Below are 20,819 nucleotides of genomic sequence, written 5' to 3'. Positions count from 1 at the left end.
CTTTCTTCAGCCTTATCTGGGGCCACCAGGGCTGGGACTAGGGTGAGGCAAGTGAGCACACAAGTGTGTGCCAGGAACACAAAATTTAAGTGATGACAAAAAGAATCAGGAGTGAAATAAGTAGCATTTTAATGCAATATTTTAAAAGCTTTTAAATTTTATTTTGGGGTATAAGCTGATTAACAATGTTGTGATAGTTTCAGGTGGACAGCAAAGGGACTCAGCCATACATACACATGTATCCATTCTTCCCCAAAGTTCCCCTCCTATCCAGGCTGCCATGCCATTTTTTTTTTAAGTAAAATTAACGCAAAAAAAAAAATCCACAAGCAACAAAATACCAACTTTTTAAATAAAGATTAGGACTTTGAGACATATTGGAATATGAAACCGAAGGACAACTTGTATCTTACGTCCATGTTTTTATGTGTTCGCTCTCTCTTTTTTTTTTAACTGGTTGAATTTCGTTCACCAGAGCATTAAAGTAGTTGAAAGCTACTTAAAATTTGGAAAAGTGGTATATAAAAAGTCCCAAGATGAAGTTTAAATTTATTATTTATACTGAAACCAAATTTATTATTATTTTACTTCAGTTTAATTAAAAATTACGTGACTGTCATTTGGTTGAGAGAGATTGTCAAACTCGGCAGTTCTCTCATTTCAAAACAAGATGAGCACAAGGGTGATAGATCTTTGAAAATACTGCGAATGAGGCTCTACTATGGCTGTGCCCAGCACTGCTGGCACCAAGGAGGCGTTCTCCCCGCTTCTGTGACAGCCCACTCTCCCCTTCCCCCAAGGCCGTCACCCGCTTCTGTGACAGCCCACTCTCCCCTTCCCCCAAGGCCGTCACCCGGCCTTTGTCAGAAAAGGGACCCTTGCTCTGTCTGCCCCCTCCTACCCAGTATGCTGCTCAAGGGCAGACTTTCTGAGTGGCCTCCCAAAACTTTTACAGCTCCGTCAGCGTCTCCCAGTGTGGAGTGAGACCCCCCAACCCCAGTGTGGAGTGGAGACCCCCCCAACTCCATTGTGGGGTGAAGCCCCCCTCAGTGTGGAGTGAGGCCCCCTACCCATGTGGAGTGAGGCCCCCCTACCCCAGTGTGGAGGGAGGCCCTACTCTCCCTTGGTAGACAATGGCTGGCCTCCTTCCCTGCTCCATCCCCAGGACAGGCATCTTTGAATCATGGCTCCAAGGCAGGCAGGGCTGCCCTGTCCCAGGAATGGTATGTAAAGTTGGGCCTAGTGAAGAAGAATGGAAGAGAATCAGCAGAGAAGAGCACCATCAAAAACTATTTCATCATTACACCCCATACCAAGTTCGGGGGTGGCCCCACCTTGCCACATCGCATCCTCATGGTGCTCACAGCCCGTCTTTCTTTCCTCCAGTTATTCATTCAACAAACATCTCTTGGGTGGTGTATTCTAAACCTCATGTTTCATATACCTTGCTCCTTAATTCTTTTGTGCCAGGGACTCCATTGTGCTTTTCCTAGGAACTTGGCTCCTTTTGGCTAGAAAGACCAATGTATCATCTCATTTTCCAATCCTCTAAACTCTCATTTGCTGTTATTTTTTATTTTTGCTCTGTTGGGTTTGGAGGCCCAGGGACCTGAGGTCATTGCAAAGGCCACAGCTGCTCAGAGCTGTTCCCACCCATGGCCCTTAGGGTCCGGAAACTGTGTTTGTACCCAAACATCTTCCAAGTAAAATGTTTGTTTTTGCAATTAGGCCTTTTTGTAGATGGCCAGACCCTAGGCCAAAGCATTGATTGATCCAGCAGCTGTTCACCCGTGAAACCCTCATGCTGACGAGTCAGAGTTTTGTTTCCTTCTTTGTATGCCTGGGTGACTCCATGGAGGGACATGCCCTCAAAATACGTCTGGAGTTGGAGCTGGTGAGACAGAAATTCATGGCCTTGAAAGAAATACTCATGTAATGCTTCTTGTCTCCTAGAGTCATAATTTTATTATGACTTTTATTACAATTTTTTGTTATTTTTGGCCACATTGTGTGGCTTGTGGGATCTTAGTTCCCTGACCAGGGACTGAAGCTAGGCCCTCGGCGGTGAAAGCTTGGAACTCTAAACCCTGGACTGCCAGTGAATTCCCCGGGATTATCATTTGCCTGTTAGAACCAGAAAGCGCTTACCTGCTTGTGTTGGTGATTGTTTATTAAGCTCCCCCAAGCATTTTGGATATGGTGTGACTCACCCACATGGCTCAGCGGTCACCTCTCAGTGCAGTGGCACGTCTGGCTGTGGGGCTGTCTCTTGCCAGCTACTCTCTGGGCCCTCTGAGAGCAGGAGCCATTTGTGGTCTTAATTTTTTTTTTTTTTTTTTTTTTAAGCTTTCTTGATCTAATTCACAAGCTCTACAGTTTGCCCATTTACGTGTGCAAATCAGTGACTTGTAGTATATTCACAGATTTGTGCACCCTCCATCACAATCAGTTTCGGAACATCTTCATCACCCCCAAAAGAAACCCCACACCACTTAGCCATCACTTCCAAACCCCTCATCCCAACCCTGGAACTGGGTAACCACTCATCTTTCTGTCCATGGATTTCCCCAATGCTGGACATTTCGTATAAATGGAATTGCAGGACATTGGAAATAGACTCCTTTGAGGCTGGTTTCTTTCGCTTAGCATCATCCAGGTCCATCCATGTTGCAGTGTGTCAGTGCATCACACCTTTTTATGGCATGGCCAAACAAGATCCCACTTGGATCTGCCGCAGTGTGTATCCACTCTTCAGTGCATGGACCTTTGGGTTGTTTGCGCTTTTTGGTTATTTTAAATAATGCTTCTGGGAATGTTTGTGTACAGGTTTTTGTGTGGCCATGTTTTCGTTTCTTTTGGGTACACATACCTAAAGGTGCAGTGCTGGGTCCGTATGGTAAGGACCACTTCTTACTGTTCCCCAAATGGAAGTGTTCCCCTCTGCACAACAGGCGCAGATGAGAGACAAGCGGAGGATGAGGGGTGTTAGCCTCACCCCTGGGACTGGCAGACACCTGAGGCCCCCCACGTGTGCTGAAGCACTTGCCTCTCCATCCATCACCAGCACTATCTTATGATTAGGGAGACAGGCCTGGAAGGGTGGAGTAAGCTGGCTCCACGCAGAAGTCCTGGCCAAGGGGCTGCCCAGCACTCTGGACTCAGCATTGGCAGAGTCAATTTCTGACTTTTGGGACCTGAGTATTGGACCTGCTAGGAACTGGTCCCAAGACGTGCGGGTCATGGGCAACCCCCCCCCCCCCCCACTCCGCCCCCACTGCCAGGATTGCCCTGCTCATTCCTGTTCCTCCCCTGACAGGGTGCCTCTGCCAACTGGTGGAACCATCGCCACTTCCAGCACCACGCCAAACCCAACATCTTCCACAAGGATCCAGATGTGAACATGCTGCACGTGTTTGTCCTGGGCGAGTGGCAGCCCATTGAGGTACAATGAAGGGGACGGGGTGGGCACGGGAGCGTTTGGCTTGTGCAGTAATCGGGAGGGACCGTAGGGTGCAGAGTCAGACACACACATCTGTGTCTGACATTTACACAGAAACCTTTCCTGGACACCCTGAGTAATTCCAGCTGGAATTTCTATGGAATGGCCTCCCGGTTAAATAATGAAGGCAGCTCCTTATCAGAGTTTAGGTCTGGTTCCACCTGCTTCACCACAGATGCGAAGTGAGGCTCAGCAGGAGGAGGGCATGTGGTCAGGGTTACATCGTTCAGTGACTGTTCTAGGATGAGGCTCTGGATCTGACAACTGAGCCATTTCCTTCCATTCCATCACACTGCCTTGTCTTTATTTTATTTATTTAATTAACTAATTTAATATATATATTTTTTAATGTGGGCCATTTTTAAAGTCTTTATTTGTTAGAATATCATTTCTGTTTTTTATGTTTTGGTTTTTTGGCCACAAAGCATCTGGAATCTTAGCTCCTGAACCAGGAATCAAAACTTCACCCCCTACACTGGAAGGCAAAGTCTTTTTTTTAAAATTTTTGGTTGTGTTGGGTCTTTGTTGGTGCATACTGGCTTTCTCTGGTTCCGGTGCAAGGGCTTACTCTCTCTCTAGTCGTGGTGCAAGGGCTTCTCAACACGGTGGCTTCTTTTGTCGCGGGCATGGGCTGTAGAGCACGGCTTCAGTAGTTACAGCGTGGGCTCAGTCGCTCCATGGCGTGTGGGTCCCTTCCCAGACCAGGGATCAAACCCATGTCCCTTGCACTGGCAAGTGGGTTCCCAATCCCTGGACACCAGGAAAGTCCCTGCCTTGTTTTTAATATTAGTTGATTTTATTATTATAAGTATAGACATACCTGTTGTAAGCGTTTAAATAATAACAGTAATTGACCAGACTGAGAAGCGAGCCGCCTGTTATCTCTCCCATCCCCGCTGTGCCTCCAGTTGTCACGCCCCTGACTGGTGGCCAGTGTTGGTGTCAGCATTGGTGACCACTGTTGACAACAGTCTCTAATCCTTCCAGGTGTGTGAAGAAACATAGACACACATATCTTTTTTAAAACCAAAAATCCAAACTTAGATAGTTTTCCGGCAACTGGCTTCTTCACCCAATGTGGGCCTCTTTGCTGGAGTCCAAGTGCATTGGCCTCATCTGGGGCTGTCCAGTCCTCTGCTGTGTTTCTAAGACAGGAAAATTTGGTGTTGCTGAGTCTTTGAATAAAGCCATGCCCAATGCATTTAAAGAATTTAAAGACTCTTCTCATTTTTTTTTTTTTAAGTAGTGCTTCTAGGTGAAAAAAAAAAATGTTACAGAAGCTTTACTTTTCTGAAATACATTGATGATGTAAACCAGAGTTTAGAAGATCCCTGTTGCTTTTATGTAGATCTGAAGCGTGACCAAACTGTGCACAGAGCAGGGGCCCGGTAAGCATTTGCCGAGAGAGGCACGTTTACCCTCCATGAGGAGCAGTGTCTTGAACTGGTTGTAATCCCAGCAGTGTTGGCATCCAAGACTTCAAAGAGGAAGAGGAGGGAGGGAGACTTTTCCCTCAACTCTGGTTGGTACCCCACTCCTCCTGTCTCATATCTGCCCAACAGAATATTTGAGCAGAAACATAAGTTTTCTGTGACATTGTCAGTTCAGAGGAAATCAGCCAAACTTTGGTTCTTTGATCGTGTGGAGCCTCTCTGGCTGGCCAAGGACTTTGTTGCTGTTCTTCAGTTGCTAAGTCGTGTCCAGCTCTTTGCACCGCATGGAGTGCAGCGCACCAGGCTTCCCTGTCCTTCACTATCCCCTGGAGTCGGCTCGGACTCATGTCCGAGTCAGTGATGCTATCTAACCATCTCATCCTCTGCTATCCCCCTTCTCCTTTTGTCTTCAATCTTTCTCAGTATCAGAGTCTTTTCCAATGAGTCAGCCCTTCATATCAGGTGGCTTCACATCAGGATTGGAGCTTCAGCTTCAGCATCGGTCCTTCCGATGAATATTCAGGGTTGATTTCCTTTAGGATTGACTGATTTGATCTTGCAGTCCAAGGGACTCTCACGAGTTTTCTCAAGTGCGAGGATTTTCTTTGCCAAAATACATGCTTGCATTTTCCTTCTTGCAATTGTTTGCTCGCTTTGAGGTGTCCAGATAGTAGGACTGATTAAGTGGAGTCAGTCCACTTATATATTTATCATTAAGTGATAAAAAGGCAAAGGCTTCCCTTTCTAGTTGGGGAGGCTGTGTTGTAGAGCTGTTGACTGGCTTGACAAGTGCTCTCTGTGTTCCTGACAATAAAACCTAGTCTCACCAGCGATGCTGCCAACGCATCTCTTTCTATGTGGTTGCTGTGAAACTCCTTCCAACATCTCTCCCTGGACGCCTCTCACGTGCTGACTTTTGGGAGGTGCGGTGGAAGTTTGGGGGATCTGGCCACCCCGTTGCCATTGACGTAAGGCCATGACCATAGCGCTCCATGAAACCCTCTCTCACATACTCGGGAAGAGGCCAGTTGTTCCTGGATTCCTAGTGTTGCCAGGACCATGCTGCTTGGAAGGAATCTTTATTTTATGCTTAGAAAGTGTTTCAACAGGTTTTTAGTGTTTTATGATTTCACTTTTCTTTTTAAAAATTTCTTTTTTTTTTTAAGAATATGGACCATTTTTTGAAGTCTTTATTGAATTTATTACAATATTGCTTCTGTTTTATGTTTTTTTGGCCATGAGGCCTGTGGGATCTTAGTTCCCTGACCAGGAATCAAGCCCACACCCCCTGTATTAAAAGTCGAAGTGTTAGCCACTGGACCACCAGGCAAGTCCCCAAACTTTTCTTTTATGCTTAGAAAGTTCTTCATATATTTTCAGTGCTTTATGGTTTCACTTTTTGGGGGGCCCTGTGGCAGGTGGGATGGACCACCAGGAAAGTCCTTAGGTTCTCTTTTGAATGCTTGACTTTGGCCACATGAGGCTTGGCTAAGATGATGGTCTACCTCCATAACTTGCAGGAGTCAGCCCGTTTTTCTGGTTTCCCCTTCCCGGCTCATGTTGCCCCTGATGAGGGGTGAGGTGTCCTCTCCTGAAGCCCAGCGCCTGGTCTGGACTGAATGTCGGTGCGGGACACTGTCTGGGTGACTTGGGCATCCATGGCTCCTTATAGCTCACTGAGAGCTTGTCGTGGAGTGACTTGCCCCTTCCAGAAAAAAATTTACATCTTTACATTCAGTCTTTCCATCCAGAAATATGACATCTTTTTCCATTTACACTTGAGTCTTTTTTATACCTCTTAGAAAGGTTTTCCTCTTCTTTGTATGTCTTGTGGCCATATTTCTTTCAACTGAATCCTAGATAACGTCTGAATTTCGTCATGACGATATGGGTTCTGTGGTATTCAGGAAAACTGTTGCCATTTGGTGAATTATCTTATGTCCAACTAGGTTCCACCGATGTCTGCTTGTGGTTCTAGTTGTTTTTCAGCTGATTCTTTTGAATTTCCTGGGTAGACAATCATATTTTTGGAAAATAGTGAAAATTTAGACACTTTCTAATAGCTCTCCACTCTTTATTTCTGGTTCAGGCTTTATGACGTTACCAGAACTTCAGAACAGAATTGAATAGTGGTGATGTCGGGAGTAGTCGTGTTTTTGCTTCCCTCCACCCACTTTTTTTTTTTTTTGCTGTATTGTGGAGGAGAGCCATGAGGCCATCAGCCCTGGAGCTCTGTAAATGGATTCTCAGAAGCCAGGAGTGTTTTCGCCTGCCTCTGGGCCTGAGAACCTGCTTTTCTGACCCCATGGGAGGCTCTCCCTGCCTCATGGCCTGTCAGCAGCTGACCCTCCAGACTACCTTTGCAAACAGGCCAAGTATTCCCTTGGAGCAGCCGGGGCCCTCGGGCTGGAGTCTTGCCATTCCTCGCATGCCTGCCGTGGCCGGCTCCTCATTTCTCTGCCTGTGAATCTGCACTTTCCCAGAGGCAGGCAGGGCTCTCCAGCTGTCCCCCTCCCCCAGCCCTGAATGGACAAGGCAGGCCCTTGTCGTTGCTCAGACATTTTGTTCCAAGGCTGAAAAGTCTCCTGTACATGCCCCTGGCACCCCCTCAGCCCGTAATCCAAGCCGGGCCTCGTGGTCCGGGGGAGGCGGAACACCAGGGTGTCAGCTGGCCAGGGCCCCAGGGTCGTAGGCCTCAGGGAAGCCAGGCCACCAGGGCTCCCCACGCCTCTGCCTGTGACCTGCGTCCCTTTCAGCCTCAGCTTGCTGCTGCTGCTACTGCTGCTAAGTCGCTTCAGCCGTGTCCAACTCTGTGCAACCCCATAGACGGCAGCCCACCAGGCTCCTCTGTCCCTGGGATTCTCCAGGCAAGAACACTGGAGTGGGTTGCCATTTCCTTCTCCAGTGTATGAAAGTGAAAAGTGAAAATGAAGTAGCTCAGTCATGTCTGACTCCTAGCCACCTGGTGGACTGCAGCCTACCTCCGTCCATGGGATTTTTCCAGGCAAGAGTACTGGAGTGGGTGCCATTGCCTTCTCCGCAGCCTCAGCTTGACAACACGTCAAAGTGGGTCCTGCATGTGCTGCCACACCTCGGGGTCTGGACACGACAAACCACCCAGAGCCTCGCCCGCAGCTCGAGTCTGCATCTCTCCTGTGACCACCCCAGAGCCCAGGCTTTCTTCCTGTGTATCGTGATGAGGACTCTACTGCAGGGGAAAGGAGTGCAGCCCCCCTCCCACCCCGAGCCTGCAGGCCCCCTTGGGGAGGAAGGCTGACTCTTGCTTAGTCCCTGGGCCCAACACCGTGCTGAGCACCATGTGTGGGGCATCACTTAATCCTTGCTTAACCATGAGGCAGGAGCTCTCATCAAGCCCATTTTATAGATGGGACAGCCAAGGCTGAGAGACGTGAAATAACTGGCTCAAGTCTACAGCTAGAAGAGGCAGTGCCACCATCCAAACCCTGGCTGAATGACTCCCAGCCAGGGCTTCCAGGTCCTGCAGGGCCCTGCCTGGGGCCACCACCTGCTGGACACTAGGGGCCTGTGTTTCTTGGATCCTTCCAGCTTCCTAATGTATTATCCTTCGAGGGCTTCTTATCCTAAGACACCTCTCCCCTCCCTTCCCTACGCCCATGGCAGACAACCGAGGGCTGCAGAGAGCTGAGCGTGGGAAAGTCAAGAAACCAGGTTGGCCCACGCCTCACTTGGCCTCACGCTGACAGGCAATCTTGCCGTCCCCCTAACTGAGGTCATCAGGATGGGATCAGACGCCCTGTGACGGTGCGTGTGTCGCGGCACACAGGCGCCTGTGTGTCCGTGACCTGCCTTCTAAAGGGCTTTTGTTGCCCCGTCATCCACTGGCCCTCAACAACTCTAAGGAGTACCCATAACGAACCCAAATCTCATGGCAGGGGAGGGGGGCTGCAAAGCAATTTGCTCAAATAACAAATTGCTTCCAAATCTGGAGCCCCCCACCCCAAAGCTGGCGCCCTCAGGGGTGGGCAGAGGGGCCAGCCGCTGCCTGGGGCAGGGACCTGGCAGCTCCCACAGGGCAGTCTAGGGCCTTGAAGGGACGCACGCAGGAGCCGGCAGTGCTGTCTGGCCAGGGAGCATTAGCCCAGTAATCTCCTGTCACCCCCTACAGGGCTCCATGGATCAGTGCAGACGGGGTGCTTTCTGTGTGAACGCAGCTTCAAACCAGCTCCCCAGGTGTATCCCCTGCCAAGTCCCTCTGTGACCCTCTGCCAGCCTATCCTGCCCCTAGTGCTCGCTCCCAGAATAGAGCTGAGCCAGCCTGAGGTTCCTTTGGGCCTGGGGCTGTCCCTCGGGACAAGCTGTGGGGCAGAGGGGTGGTGAGGAGGGCACCTGTCAGGGCCGGAGAAGTCTGCAAAGTCTGGGCCTGTTTCCTGGCTTCTGGGAGGGAGAGCAGGACCCCAGGGGGAGTGGGGGGACTGTTCTGTGAGGCACACGCTCCCCAGAACCCAGACCACCAGACCAATCACTTAGGGGGGTGCCTCTAATCCCTCCCTCCCCTGCAACGTTGTCCAGGACTGTGTCTGGGGTGCCCTGACTGGGATCTCGCCAAGCCCTGCCTCAATCTTTTTTTTTTTTTTTTTTTTAATATATATGAGAGGCAAGATTGGTAGAAAGAAAAGTTCCCTTTATTTCAGAGGCTGGCAGCCTAGGGGGTGGGGTGCAGAGGGCAGACTCCTGTTCAAAGGCTGACTCCTCCTGAATGACAATCAGTAGGCTGGAGCTTTTAAATTTTGTTTATTTCTATTTGGCAGGGCTGGGTCTTTGTTGCTGTGCACGGGCTTTCTCTAGTTGTGGTGAGCAGGGGCTACTCTCTGTTTGGGGTGCAAGGGCTTCTCATTCCGGTGACTTCTCTTGTTGCTGCTCGAGGACTCTAAGCACATGGGCTTCAGTAGTTATGGCACACGGGCTTAGTTGCCCTGACGCATGTGGGATCTTAGTTCCCCGACCAGGGATTGAACCCACATCCCCTGCATTGGCAGGTGGATTCATAACCACTGGACCACCAGCCTCAGTCTTAATGACAGCCTTCATGCAAAGGATTTGTGCATTCTGGGGATTGGGTGAGACCCCTGCCAAGGCACAGGCCACATGGACCAAACAGATAGATTCTGATGGTGCTTTGGCGGCATGCCAGCCCCATGGTCACTGGTGCCAAGATGAATGCCCTGGGGACAGACTTGGCTCTGCTCTCACCCAGGGCTTCTCACCCATGGGCCCTCCCTGTGATGCTGGTGCTCACTCCATCTCTGTGTTCTCACCTGGAGAACGGGAGCATTGGCCCAGAGGACATCCAGGGTTTCTCCCTCTGTAACGTGCTTTGATCTCCTGGCTGCAATAAGCAGGAGTGGACATCATGCGATGAGGGTGGCACCGACCTTTGGAACTGGGGGGAAGAGGTGGGGGCAGGTGAAGAGCCATGTCCCAGGGGTCAGCCCCTGGCATTCATGCCTGTGTTCTCCTTGACTCCTCTTAGCTATCAGTGATTTGGATGCCAAGCAGGGCTCAGGCAGGCTAAGTGACCTGTGCAGGGTCTCAGCTGGTGAGAGGCAGAGCAGTCCCCCAGCATTGCAGGCAAGAGCAGATCCCCCCCTGTGAGCGGCATATTTTGGTCTCATTCCGCAAGGAGCAGGGTGGGCTGGTCCTTTGGAATTAAGGGGCTTGTGAGGACCCTGTGGGGCCGTAGGTCTCCCCACCCCAACCCCCACCCTGGCTCACACTCGCTTTGTACAGTGAGGATGTCCACACCCCAGCCAGACCTCTCAGCCCTCCTGACTGGCATACCTGGGCAGTGCCCAGGGTAAGACCAGGTGACCAGGTGTGTCCTGAAGAGTCCACGTGGTGACTCCCCCGGCCTGGAACCTCAAGTGTCAAGTCTCAGCCTGGAAACTGCAGGCGGCTTGAGGGACTAGATGCTTGACCTGGTGACTGGTAACAATTTCCCAAGCCCATACCTGGGTTCTCCTAGCCACTGAGGGCTCCAGGGAGCTCCTCAGGGGACCCCAGGGGCTTTTCTCTCTCCAAAGGGGTACAAGCTGGCCAAGGAGCTCCGAGTGCCTCTGCACACCACCCCCCACCCCAGTTCCTTGTTCCGTGGTGCATTCATTCAACAAACATTGATTTGCTGCCTGTCTCATGGGCTCTGCGTCCGCTTTCTTGGGTTCAGATCACGGCCAGCCCGCTTCTTGTGTGGCCGTGGGCAGTGACTTGACTCCGAGCTTCAGCTTTGGAAGCACCAGCTCGTAGAGGAACGCCTGAGCTGAGAGGCCGGCTTGGGATTGGTGCGCCCAGCGAGGGCTGAGGAAGTATTGGCTGGAGCAACCGGGACCCGAGAGGGGCCCAGGGTGCAGAGGGACAGAAAGCCTTCCTGGGCAGGAGGAAGGAACAGGGACTGCAGAGCAGGTGGAGGAGAGCATGAGAGGCAGGGGTCCGAGGGGTGCTGGGGTTCACAGTCTCTGCTTCTCTCCTCAGTACGGCAAGAAGAAGCTGAAATACCTGCCTTACAACCACCAGCATGAGTACTTCTTCCTGAGTGAGTGCCGGGGCGCCCCACAACCCCGACCTCCTTCCCACCCCAGTGTGGCCATCCATCCCCGCTCCCACCTGACACCCTTCCAGACCCAGAAAGTGACACGGAGGCAGAAACACCCATGGAGAAGATGTTGACCATCCATGAGTCACAGACAGAGGCCAGAGCAGCAACAGCCACAAACCCATCCTGGCCCGTGATACACAGAAGGGACACCGGCCCAGACACCCAGATGCCACACTCGGGCTTCCTGGGCAGGGTGCCAGCGGGTACTCCCAGCCCCCTTCTCAGGGCGCCAGGGTTCTGGTCTCCTCTGCCCGGAAGCTACAGAGCTGGCACCACATCCTGGCTTCTGCCCCCTGGTTCCTCCCCATCTTCCAGCCCTGCCGGATGGGACAGGCCGCTCCAAGCCCCTCCCCTCTCTCTCTCTTGCAGTTGGGCCGCCGCTGCTCATCCCTTTGTATTTCCAGTACCAGATCATCATGACCATGATCGTTCGAAAGGACTGGGTGGTGAGTCCAGGGGACCCAGGAGTGTGGGGAGGAGGGCGACTAGACCCTGGGGTGGCCCACATCCCCAGGCATCTCCTCCCAGGGTGACTACCTTGTCACTCTCAGGAAGGGACTTGCTCTGAGGCCAGCAGGAGCCAGCGAGGCCATAGCACCCCAGCCCGAAAGATCCCGCCATGCAGGGCGTCCACTGGGAGAGCCCCTGCCTTGGCAGAGCCCTTCAGAAAGTTCCTGAAGGCCGAATGATGAGTCACACGCAGTCCACCCATCCAAGGCTCCAGCCATCACCCTCCTGAGTCCCCGTGAGGCCCCTAAGACCCAGTGGACCAGGTCACACTGCTCTCCGGTTGGTAAATGGAGAGCAGCCTGGCGCTTAGTTTGCTAAATCTGCGTGAGAACGTGCCGCAGGCACTTCTGTTAAACGACAGGATCGTATAGTCTCACAGCTCTGGAGACTAGAGTCCAAGATCAAGGAGTCTGCAGGGTTGGCCCTTCTGGGGGCTGTGAGAAATGGTTTGGTCTGGCCTCTGTCTGTGACTCATGGATGGCCAACATCTTCTCCATGGGTGTTTCTGCCTCCGGGTTTCCCCTCTGTCTTAGGACACCAGTCATGGACCAGGGCCCTCCCTAACGACCGCATCTTCACTAATGACATCTGCAAGCACACTGTCTCCAAATAAGGTCCCACTGTGAGGTCCCGGGGATGAAGAGTCATTTTAGGGGACACGATCCCGCCCATCACTCCAGAGAGAGAAGGGGACCCTAGAGAGGGACGGTCCTTGGCTTGATGTAGACATGCAGGTGTGGTTCTCAGAAGAGGACAATATGCCCATGATGGGAGGCCCTGGGGGAGGTGGTCGCCTTGGGTAGAATCTGCTTTTGGCAGAATAGGATTTACTGGGACTGGGAGTGGGACAGGGACAGGGACAAGACCCGTGCCTTCCAGACCAAGTGGACACTTAGTCGGTATCGCTGGTCTTTTTCTGTTTTATAAAACCTAGTTTCATAAGTGAAGATAGTGAAACTCTGAGAGTTTGGGGCTTGCCCAAGGTGACACCAAGGGGTGGATCAGGCACGAAAACTTCCCAGTGCCACTGCCTGGACTCACCCCACTCCCACACCCTAGACACTGCTCTCTCAGTAACAGACCCTCGTGTTTGTATAGCAATTGAAGGACTTCAAAGTACTTTGTCTTACACGCTTCCCTTGGTGTTATTGGTAGAGGTGCCTGTTGATTCTGCAAAGAGGGCCAGCCTGGAACTCGGGAGCAGGTTGGGGTTGTTTGGGGAAGAGGAGGGATTTGAAAGTCCCTGCCAGCCCTGTGCTGGTAAAACCTGTACTACACGCTCGTAGGGCATGCTTTTTATCAGTACCCGCTGTGCTCCAGGGACAGTTAGGCCCTGCCACCCACGGTGAAAGTCATTCAGTCGTGTCCAACTTTTTGCAGCCCCATGGACTATACAGTCCATGGAATTCTCCAGGCCAGAATACTGGAGTGGGTAGCCTTTCCCTTCTCCAAGGGATCTTTCCAACCCAGGGATCGAACCCAGGTCTCCCGCATTGCAGGCGGATTCTTTACCAGCTGAGCCACAAGGGAAGCCCAAGAATACTGGAGTGGGTAGCCTATACCTTCTCCAGCAGATCTTCCTGACCCAGAAATCGACCTGGGGTTTCCTGCATTGCAGGTAGATTCTTTACCAGCGTAGCAATCAGGGAAGCCGTGTCTTGCCATTAAGGCGCATCCGGGCCGGAGCGAAGGAGTTTCTGGTCAGTGAGGTGGGACTTGGAGCCCAGCTCTAGCTCTCCTGCCCCTGTGGTGACTGTTGAGCCCTGGGAGGAGTCATAGTGGAAGAGAACAGCGCTGCTGCTGCTCAGGACACTCTAATCTGCTTTCATGGCAGACGCCTGACATGAATATTTAATCCCCTTTTTTAAAATTTTCACTGTGTGTGTTCCCTGAAGGACAAAGCATGAAATAGGCACAGTGGGAAAGGGAATCAGACTTTATACCTGAACCGGCTCACGTGGCCCAGCCAGGGACATTTGATCAGGCCCCTGGGGCAGGGCTCTCTTGCCAGGGAGTAGGGTTCAAGCTTGGGCTTCTAGTGCACGGCGGTAGCTGACTGTAACCAGGCTTAGCGCCAGGCGAAAGTGCACCCCTCAGAGGCCCGCGTGGCAGAGGCCTGCCCCGTGCTGTGGTTTCTGATTCACGGAAACTGTGAGCTTAGGCGCCAAGGGCAGCTGTGAGCTGGGGTGGTGGTCCTCAGTGGGAGCAGTTCTGTTGAGCCACTGGCAGCGTTGGGGAGAATTTGGGGATTTTTTTGGCCGCACCTCACAGCATGCAGGATCTTAGTTCCCTGATTAGGGATCGAACCCCGGGCCGGCTGCCATTGGAAGCACAGAGTCTTAACCCCTTAAGCCGCCAGGGAAGTCCAGGGAGACATTTTTGATCGTCACAGTTCAGGGGGGATGGAGGGTACCTGGCCCCTAGTGGGCACCATGCCATGCCCGGGACAGCTCCCCCAACCCCCACCCCCCGCACTGCTGAGAACTGTCCAGCTCCAAAGGCCAACGAGCAGTGCCAGTGGCTACATCCTGGGGCTGCCCCCAGGCCTCAACTTCCTGGAGGTCTGTTGCATCTGATCCCACTATCCACTCCTTGAAATTCTCCCTGTCAGCTTCCAAGTCCAGCCTCTACTGGTTCTCCTCCACCTCTGTCTCCCTGCACCTCTTTTATCCCTTCACCCCTGACCCCAGTGGCCCGTGGCCATGTATCATTTCGCACCACAGTTAATAAGCACACACCTCCATTAATATATGTGTACATACCACTGCACTCGTACACGCAAAAAAGGAAATAAAATGAATGTGATGAAAAGTAGAAACAGAACAAAATATTGCTTTCCCCACCCCCTTAAGGGCTCCCTTGGTGGCTCAGATGGTAAAGGATCTGCTTGCCATATGGGAAACTCAGGTTCGATCCCTGAGTCGGGACGATCCCCTGGAGAAGGGAATGGCAACCCACTCCAATATTCTTGCCTGGAGAATCCCATGGACAGAGGAGCTTGGCGGGCTATAGTCCATGGAGTCGAAAAGAGTTGGACATGACTGAGCGACTTGTTAGTCTCACATGTACCCTTAAAGACCACCTCTGTCCTGAGGTCTTGCCCTCCGCCCACTGCTGGCCCTTCAGACCCCTCCCCAGCCACTCTTCCCACTCCTTTCCTCCCCAGCTGATGACACCAACACCGGGGACCAGCCTGGGTTCACCATGACCAAGCAGTCTCTGCACAGAACTGCCCCTGCCTCCTAGAGTCCTAGAGACTGTTGCCCCCTTGGCAGGCCTGGGGGTCCTGGTTTGGGCCTCCCTCATTTCATCCCTGAGCTCCTGGAATAACCGAATCTCCTCACCTTCAGTCGGCAGGGACCTATTTTTATGATTCAAATGGAACCCCATTCTTGTCATTTAAAGCACAGTGGGTCTTCTTCCTTGCCGCCAAAATACAGGCCAGTCTCCCCCAGGCGGATGTGACCTGGCCATCGTCTCTTGCCCCCACCTGGAGCGCTTGGGCTGGAGTACATGGAGCATATAATCTACATGTAAACACAGCCCCTCCCTGCTCACCTCTCCGGACTTCTCTTCGCATTGTCATTTCTGCAAACATCCATCCTACTGTTCTTTGCTTGGCCAACCTTCACTGTATCTCAGCCCGGCTCGGGCACCACCTCCTGATGGGGGTCTTTCTAAATCAGGACGGGGTTGGGACCTTATGCCACGCTGCCATCACCCCTGTAACTGTATGTCCCCTTCCGTATGCTATGGAAGGGATCTCCGTCTGAAGTCTGTCCTTCCAGACAAGGGGTTCTCAAGCACTTCATTTTGCCTCCAGCACCTAACTCAGCCCCTGACACAGGGAAGGTGTTCACTGAATGCTTGTGGAGATTAACCAAACAGAGCTCCTATGAAGGATAAGTTTGCTGAGCAGATAAGGGGAGAAGGAGCCTCTGGGCAGATCCAGCTAGACACAGACAGCATGGCACGCCTGGGCCATGGGAGACGTGACAGGCTGCAGGCAAGGCCAGGATGGTGGACAGGCATGTGAGGGACCTGTGCATCCTACTGGGAGGCTGGATTTTGTCTTTAATCCCCCGACGGGGCAGGAGGCTCGTGATGGCTTTGCAGGTGGCAGTGGCGTGATCCAGCTTGCATGTCGGAAGGTCTCCATGGCAGCAAACTGGTGCCGAGACCAGAGTGGAGTTGTTAGAGCTCAGACTTGCAAGCTCTGCTTATTGTTGCCACACCTTCAGGCCTGTAAAACCTCGGGGGATATTCTTTTCCCATACTGAAGACGGAGGATCAGAGGCACAGCTCAGAAAGTTACTTACAAGCTACACAGAATAGCCACAAGGGGCACTAGTGGTAAAGAATGCAGGAGACAGACATGGGTTCAATCCCGGGGTCCTGAAGATCCCCTGGAGGAGGGCGTGGCAACCCATGCCAGTATTCTTGCCTGGAGAATCCTATGGACAGAGGAGCCTGGTGGGCTATTCAATCTATAGGGTTGCAAAGAGCTGGACACAACTGGAGACTTAGCACGTACAGAGAACAGGGAGGAGCCTGTGCTCTCATCGCTACCCTGCCGAGTGGGGAGAAGTGATGAGGGTGGAAATAGTCAGTGCAAAGGCCTTGAGGTGGAAACAAGCTGGGGCAGGGTGGCTGGGCAGAGTGGTCGCCAGTCCCTGTGGCTACTCTGGGTGGAATGGGAGGGCTTAGCAGGGGCAGACAGAGTGGGCTTGGAGCTAAGACAGTTCACTCCGGTTGCCATGGTTGCAGAGCCGTGGAGGCTGCTGGGGGAGGCAGGGTGCTTGCCCAGGAAGAGAGAGCAGAACGGAAGAGGGGCTGGGAGGAGACGCGGGTGTGGGAAGAGGGCCAGCACTGTCAGGCTCTGGGAGGGTTCTCAGGTGGGTGCTGGACGGCGTCCCTGGCCTTTGTTGTACTGGAATGAGGACCCCCAGGTGCCGACGAGCAGTTTGTGAGCCTGTGGGTGTCGGGGGTGTGTGCACATTGTAGTACACCTCCAGAATCCCCAGGACCAGGATGCTAGTCCCCATCCCTGCGGATTTCCCTAGATGCAGAGCTTGTAGCCCCTCCATGTTGCTAAAACCGCTCAGCCTTCTCCTAGACACAAAGACTGTCGTATACTTACCCTCCTCTGGCAGGCCTCGGATCCTTAGCTGGACCCAGTGTGCAGCTTCCTGGAGGCCCGTAGGGTTTCTTCACTCAGCAGTGAGCTGGGCTTGCTGTGTACACACCTGCAGTTGGGACCACGTGCCCAGGAGGGCAAGACACTCCCACGTCTAACTGTGTTTCTCTCCACAGGACTTGGCCTGGGCCATCAGCTACTACACCCGTTTCTTCATCACCTACATCCCTTTCTATGGTGTTCTGGGATCCATCCTTTTCCTCAACTTCATCAGGTGCCTGAGTTTTACTGGCTACTAGCCCCTCGGCCCCCAAGCACTGGTGCTGATGGGGGTTTGATGTGAGGCCCCCCCCCCCCACCAAGGAAAGCCTCAGAGGTCCCACTTTCTGCCCGGGCCCCTCATCAAGGGGCTTCACTCAACCCTCTCCACTTGTACCCGCCTTGCCCCGTTTGCGGTTGGGAGAGACACTCCATTCCTACCGATTCCCCGGACCCCGTGGAGACTGAGCCGCCAGGCTGCACGCTGAGCCGAGCTCCCTTCCAGGTTCCTGGAGAGCCACTGGTTTGTGTGGGTCACACAGATGAATCACATCGTCATGGAGATTGACCGAGAGCCCTACCGCGACTGGTTCAGCAGCCAGGTGAGGGTGGCCAGCGCTGGCTGCTGGGGGGCCCCACGGAGCCCAGGTCCACATCCCTAGGAGTGTGGCTGCCCAGTAGGCCCTGCGCTGTCCTGCCCTTCCCTGGGGCTGCCGGTGTCCTTCCACTGGGAGGGCCAGGGCCGGGTAGGAGAAGGGTGGCTGGGAGCTTCTGGAGGGACCAGTGGGAAATCAGGGCAGGGCAGTGAGACCCAGGGAAGGCTGGGCCTTACAGAAGGGAGAGGGGTCCCTTTGTGCTTCTGCTCCCGGCCACTCACCCCCCTTCTCTCCAACAGCTAGCAGCCACCTGCAATGTGGAGCAGTCCTTCTTCAATGACTGGTTCAGTGGGCACCTCAACTTCCAGATCGAGCACCAGTGAGCACAGGCGTGGGCATGAGGGGGGGTGGGTGAAGGGCATACAGTGGAGGCAAGTTGCCACCAGCCTCACCTGGCAGAGGGCAGCAGGTGGGGGCTCCTTCTCTCTGTCTTTCCCCCAAAGACCCTAGACTATATTTCCCACCCCCGCCACTGCCCGCCAGCCCCCTTGAGGCCTGGGTTCTTGTTCCCCAGGCCACGTGATCACAGAGGCGCCCACCCCTGCACATGGGGCCTGGCATCCTCCTGGATCCCGTGAGCCTGGCAGGGCGGGCAACTGGTCCCTTTATTGATAGGGAGCCTGAGGCCCAGCCCTTTACCGCTGCAGGCCAGCTGCCCCGCGGGCACGCAGGGAGAGGCGGACAGGGTCTCCTGGGCCCTGCCAGCCTCCAATTGGGCAGTGGAGGCAGTGGGCCAGCCCTCACGCCCGCCCCCGTGCACTCCCCAGCCTTTTCCCCACCATGCCCCGGCACAACCTGCACAAGATCGCCCCCCTGGTGAGGTCCCTGTGCGCCAAGCACGGCATTGAGTACCAGGAGAAGCCGCTGCTCCAGGCCCTGCAAGACATCATCGGGTAAGGAGGGGTGGGCATGGGGGTCGGGGACCCCCCCAGGTCCCTGGAGGACAGGGAGGGAGGGGATTGGGAGGCACGTGGTCATGGGACCGCCCGAGGTGGAGACCAGAGGGGCCCTGCTGGCACGGGTGCCCCCACCTAGCCCCTCTGTCGCTAGGGATTGCCTGGCCTCTGTCTGGGTTGGACGAGGTCCCTCCCCAGGGGGCCCTGGGCCCCTGATGGAGAGCTGAGAGGAGGCCCCCAGGCCCGCAGACCCCGACTCTCTGCAGCTCCCTGGCCCCTCAGCCCCGTCAACCTACTTCCTGACCACCCATTTCCTCCTCTTCCCAGGTCCCTGAGGAAGTCTGGGCAGCTGTGGCTGGACGCCTACCTCCACAAATGAAGCTGCAGCCCTTGGGGCACCCACGGGGAAGGTGGTGGGGAGCAGGTGGGGGTGGCGGCCGAAGGGGAGGGTGGGGTTCTGCTCACAGGGGCGTCAGGAGGCTGTGGTGCGCGGCCCACAGACTTGAGGCTCGGTCTTTCCTCTCTTACTGTCTGGTTTCGAGGCGTTCACGCCTCCCTCCGACACCCTCCCTCCTGGGTACCGCCCCGCCTCCACCCTCTGTCCTGAAGCCAGACCAGACGCACACAGGTGCGGCTTGGGAGCCCCTGCAGCCTGGCCTCCAGGCTTCACACCACCCTCTTTTCTCCCTGCTCTTGAGGTCCGCACCGCAGGGCTGGGTCCCAGCCAGCAGGTGGGATGGCTCCCTGAGCCTGCAGGCTGGCCCCACCGCCTCAGACGGACGCCCATCCTCTGCCCTTCTGTGGGGTGATGATGTGCTGGATTCCCTGGGTCTCCCTCCCACCGCCGGGTCGGTACTGGGGGCGCCCTTGCAGGCCCCACTTTCTCTTCAGATGTCCAGGGCCCTGGCCCTGACGCCAGGCTCCCTTCACCTCTGTTGCAGCCAGCTCAGGCCTCCGGGCCCAGGGAAATGTCCTGGCCCCACCGGAGCCCTCTGACCCAGGGCTTGAGCAGTTCCATCCCGCCGCCTCCCAAGTCTAGAGCCTGTGACCTCTGGTCCAGGGGGACAGGGCCACAGAAGAGCGCAGCAGAAGCAATGGCCAGGTCAGGGGTGAGCCGGCCTGTAGGCTCAGATGTTTGTTCTGGTTGGGAGACCCAAGATTCTGGAGTAGTCGGACTGCCCCCCCAGAATGCTCCGTTACTGCCAGGCAGTGCCAGCGAGTCCCTGGCCACCTGGCTGGTGCGGACTTAGGCCCTCCAGGCTGTGAGTGGGCACTGGAGCCCAGCAGCTCATCACAGCCCCTCCCCACGCTGGGGCTGCCCGTGTGGACACGCTCTTTCCCGGTCTATCATGCTCTTGTGTCTTTTACTTGTTTTTTAACCTTTTGCTACAAGATGCGTTCTGCCGGGGGGTGGCGGTGGGACTGGGCCTTGGGACAATCTGCTTGTTCCCACCCCCAGGCCCTCTGCAGCCTCCCCAGGCCCCACAGTGGGCTGAGCTGGGCTCACTCACTGAGGCCTCCATGGCCCTGACTGTCAGGAGACAGAGGGAAAGAGTCCCAGAGGAGGGTGACCCAGAGAAGCCGGGGACTTGGTGGGGGTGGGGGTACCCAATGGGACAAAGAGGGGTTGGGGCCGAAGGCCAGACAGCTGAGGGGACAGGAAAGTGAGAGGGTAGGGAACCTGGCGGCCACTGGGAGGATCCAGAGCTGCTGCATCTGGAAATTAACCCACTAACCCGTAGATAGCTCCAGGGGAGGGCGGGGCAGGAGGGACCAGCTTTGACTGGTGATGGACCTGAGGGTTGCCATGGCAACGAGGGATCGCCTGCCTGAAGCCCTCCTACTGAGAACTGGCTACCCAAAGAGCCACTGTCCCTCCCCTGAGGCAGACTGGATCCATAGGGAACTGACCTTAATTTTTATCATGTTGCTTCCCCACCTCTACACTTTTGGAAATAAATGATTTTATTCTCACTTCCTTGTTCAGCGCTGGCCTGATTCTCCTCCACTTCCTGTTT

The 20,819-nt window shown here is 54.3% G+C and overlaps 1 protein-coding gene across 1 annotated transcript in view; it reads left to right on the top strand.

The window, feature by feature from the left end:
• The window catches only part of FADS2 (fatty acid desaturase 2), a 37,138-nt gene extending 16,363 nt beyond the window's left edge, over positions 1 to 20,775 (top strand). The window contains exons 5-12 of the mRNA XM_055581093.1: positions 3,317 to 3,442; positions 11,440 to 11,500; positions 11,933 to 12,009; positions 17,387 to 17,484; positions 17,755 to 17,851; positions 18,145 to 18,224; positions 18,673 to 18,798; positions 19,129 to 20,775. Coding sequence (XP_055437068.1) covers positions 3,317 to 3,442; positions 11,440 to 11,500; positions 11,933 to 12,009; positions 17,387 to 17,484; positions 17,755 to 17,851; positions 18,145 to 18,224; positions 18,673 to 18,798; positions 19,129 to 19,180 — 717 coding nt within the window. The 3' untranslated portion in view covers positions 19,181 to 20,775. The remainder of the gene's footprint in view (positions 1 to 3,316; positions 3,443 to 11,439; positions 11,501 to 11,932; positions 12,010 to 17,386; positions 17,485 to 17,754; positions 17,852 to 18,144; positions 18,225 to 18,672; positions 18,799 to 19,128) is intronic.
• The last annotated feature ends 44 nt before the right edge of the window (positions 20,776 to 20,819 follow it).

The sequence above is a fragment of the Bubalus kerabau genome, chromosome 5, assembly GCF_029407905.1.
Source record: "Bubalus kerabau isolate K-KA32 ecotype Philippines breed swamp buffalo chromosome 5, PCC_UOA_SB_1v2, whole genome shotgun sequence".
NCBI classification, from domain to species: domain Eukaryota; kingdom Metazoa; phylum Chordata; class Mammalia; order Artiodactyla; family Bovidae; genus Bubalus; species Bubalus kerabau.
The sequence above is the reverse complement of the archived record's forward strand: the minus strand, read 5'-3'. Positions and strand labels throughout refer to the sequence as shown.